The sequence below is a fragment of the Zophobas morio genome, unplaced genomic scaffold (assembly GCF_036711695.1).
Source record: "Zophobas morio isolate AGI-343-1 ecotype UQ-CSIRO unplaced genomic scaffold, CSIRO_AGI_Zmor_V1 ptg000148l, whole genome shotgun sequence".
NCBI lineage: Eukaryota > Metazoa > Arthropoda > Insecta > Coleoptera > Tenebrionidae > Zophobas > Zophobas morio.
In genome coordinates this window covers 206787-208878 of record NW_026972252.1, presented here as the reverse complement: position 1 = coordinate 208878, position 2092 = coordinate 206787, and the positions used below count along the sequence as shown (strand labels likewise).

General features: G+C 31.1%; 1 protein-coding gene across 1 annotated transcript; it reads left to right on the top strand.

The window, feature by feature from the left end:
- The first annotated feature begins 313 nt into the window (after window positions 1-313).
- Window positions 314-1509, top strand: LOC135145448 (calcineurin subunit B-like). Its single transcript, XM_064077559.1, has 6 exons — window positions 314-489; window positions 551-669; window positions 822-992; window positions 1045-1128; window positions 1259-1309; window positions 1368-1509. The coding sequence occupies exons 1-6, from the start codon at window positions 420-422 to the stop codon at window positions 1413-1415; spliced, it is 543 nt and encodes a 180-aa protein (XP_063933629.1). The 5' UTR covers window positions 314-419; the 3' UTR covers window positions 1416-1509.
- The last annotated feature ends 583 nt before the right edge of the window (window positions 1510-2092 follow it).

Genomic DNA, 2092 nt, shown 5'->3' with positions numbered 1-2092 from the left:
ATATTTTAATTAATACCCATGATTCATTTTAAAAAAAAACTTTAAGAAATATTTAAAGTTGGCAGCACTTCAAGTACACAAATACAAACTTCTACCGTTGCTAATTGGTATGGCGTACTTGTGCGACGATATTTCTAATATTTTTCATAGACGCATTCAAACTGTCGCTAGGTATAGAAAAGTTTTCAAATAAAAAAATTTACAAAACTAAAACTTGTTGCACGCAGTTATAAGACGGCCTGCCTCGCACACTTTCCCTTGTGTTAAGTACTCGGGCTCAGACCTTCCGTGGTAAAATTGTTAGGTCAACGCGATTATTATGCATCAATTAGTAATACGGTTTACTGATTAGAAGACTCTTGCAAGAGCCTTAATAAAAAATAAATACCTGCTTTTATAAATCTTTTATTGAGACCAGAATGGGTGGCCATCTTTCTGTTGACAACTTATCTGCAGAAGAAACCGAAGAGCTTTGCCAGTTAACAGGATGTCAGCTTTCTTCTCCTATTTATCTAAAATATAATAATACTTTATATATATATAACTTAAGTTTCTTCTGAGCAAATTAGGAACTTATACACCCGTTTTAAGCACTTAGATAGAGACAATTCAGGAACTATAAGCTCTGAAGAATTTATTAGTGTCCCTGAGTTGGCCATGAATCCTTTGGTTCTTACTTAAATTTTGCAACTTTATTAACTATATTTATAGTACTACATTACTGCTTACTATCAAAGATAATTTGCGTTCTTCGGGGTTTCATATACTAACTTAATAATAACAATAGTTATGTTAATTGTTAATATTGTTTTATATTTTAGATTACCAGGATAATTGCTTTGTTTGACGAAAATTTTACAGACCATATTAATTTTCGCGATTTCTGTTTTACTCTTTCCGTGTTTCGTCCTAGCGGGAATCGAGAAGCTAAGCTACGAGCTGCCTTTCAAATTTACGATCTGGACAATGATGGGTTTATAGGTAGAGAAGAGGTATTTTCCCCCCTTAATACTAACTATACATGATCACGCTCTTCTTTTCAAGCTTTATGAAGTAGTAAAGTTAATGACTGGCAGTTATATAGACGACAAGCAGTTGTGGAAAATAGTTGATAAAACGATTGAAGAGGTATCACAAAGTTACTCTAATATATATAATTTATAGGCTCATTCATCACAATCTCATTCATCACAATCTGTGTTGATACTCTTTTTCATTTTTTTATTTATTATAAATAATGAACTAACTTTTGCTTTAGGCAGATACTATCGACCGGGATGGGAAAATCTCACTGGAAGAGTTTAGTTTGGTTTGAATGTAGAAAAATATTATATTCTTATATACGACTAACTTTGTCTTCTGAGTAGGTTTTAAAGAATACTGACTTACACAAGCGATTATCAGTGAACTTTTAAGTTGTTGAAGTTTATGTTTTGTTTTATTAATAATTTTTTAATTGAAGGGTTAGTTAAAAAGAGACCTTCTTTTACGCGTATATTATATTGCTTTATAAAGTTGTAGATATTTTTTTATGGCCTACAAAAATATTCGCACTTTTTGTTGTAGTATTACTTGTACAAGCTCAAGTGCAAATAAATACTTTATTTTTATAAAGAATACTCATTTTTTTAATTTCGGTAAATTTCTCTAAACCTATACTCCGCCAGAGTCTACAAGCACTCTACGAACTTACTAGAGTCATAAGGGCCGTGAAGATATCGTTATTTCATGCTCTAGTGTTGTAGCTAAAGCTTATAAGTCGTCGCTTGTTAGATACTAAATATATAAAGCGAGTGAAAAGTTTAGTACTTATTGTCTATTAAAGTATGACAATCGTATATATTATTTACTGCTAAACATAATACTTGTATTTCTAGTAATAAATAATTGCAATTAAGTGAACTAAATGCTCTTACCATCTTGGTTTATTGTGTTATAGAGAAAAGTGGTCATTAGTTGGATTTTAAATAAATTTGTAATACTGAACTAGGGGGCACTACATTTTTTCTATCGGATTATGTTATTCAAAAGCAAAACTGGGAATAAGATCACTTTATTCTTTTGGAAAAGAATGATTCAGTACGCCTGAATC

Excerpts from the sequence above, each read along its gene's own strand:
- LOC135145448 (XM_064077559.1), top strand. The coding sequence starts at position 420 with ATGGGTGGCCATCTTTCTGTTGACAACTTATCTGCAGAAGAAACCGAA. Across the intron at positions 1,129-1,258 it reads TTGATAAAACGATTGAAGAG|GCAGATACTATCGACCGGGA; the intron begins GTATCACAAAGT and ends CTTTTGCTTTAG. Across the intron at positions 1,310-1,367 it reads CACTGGAAGAGTTTAGTTTG|GTTTTAAAGAATACTGACTT; the intron begins GTTTGAATGTAG and ends TCTTCTGAGTAG.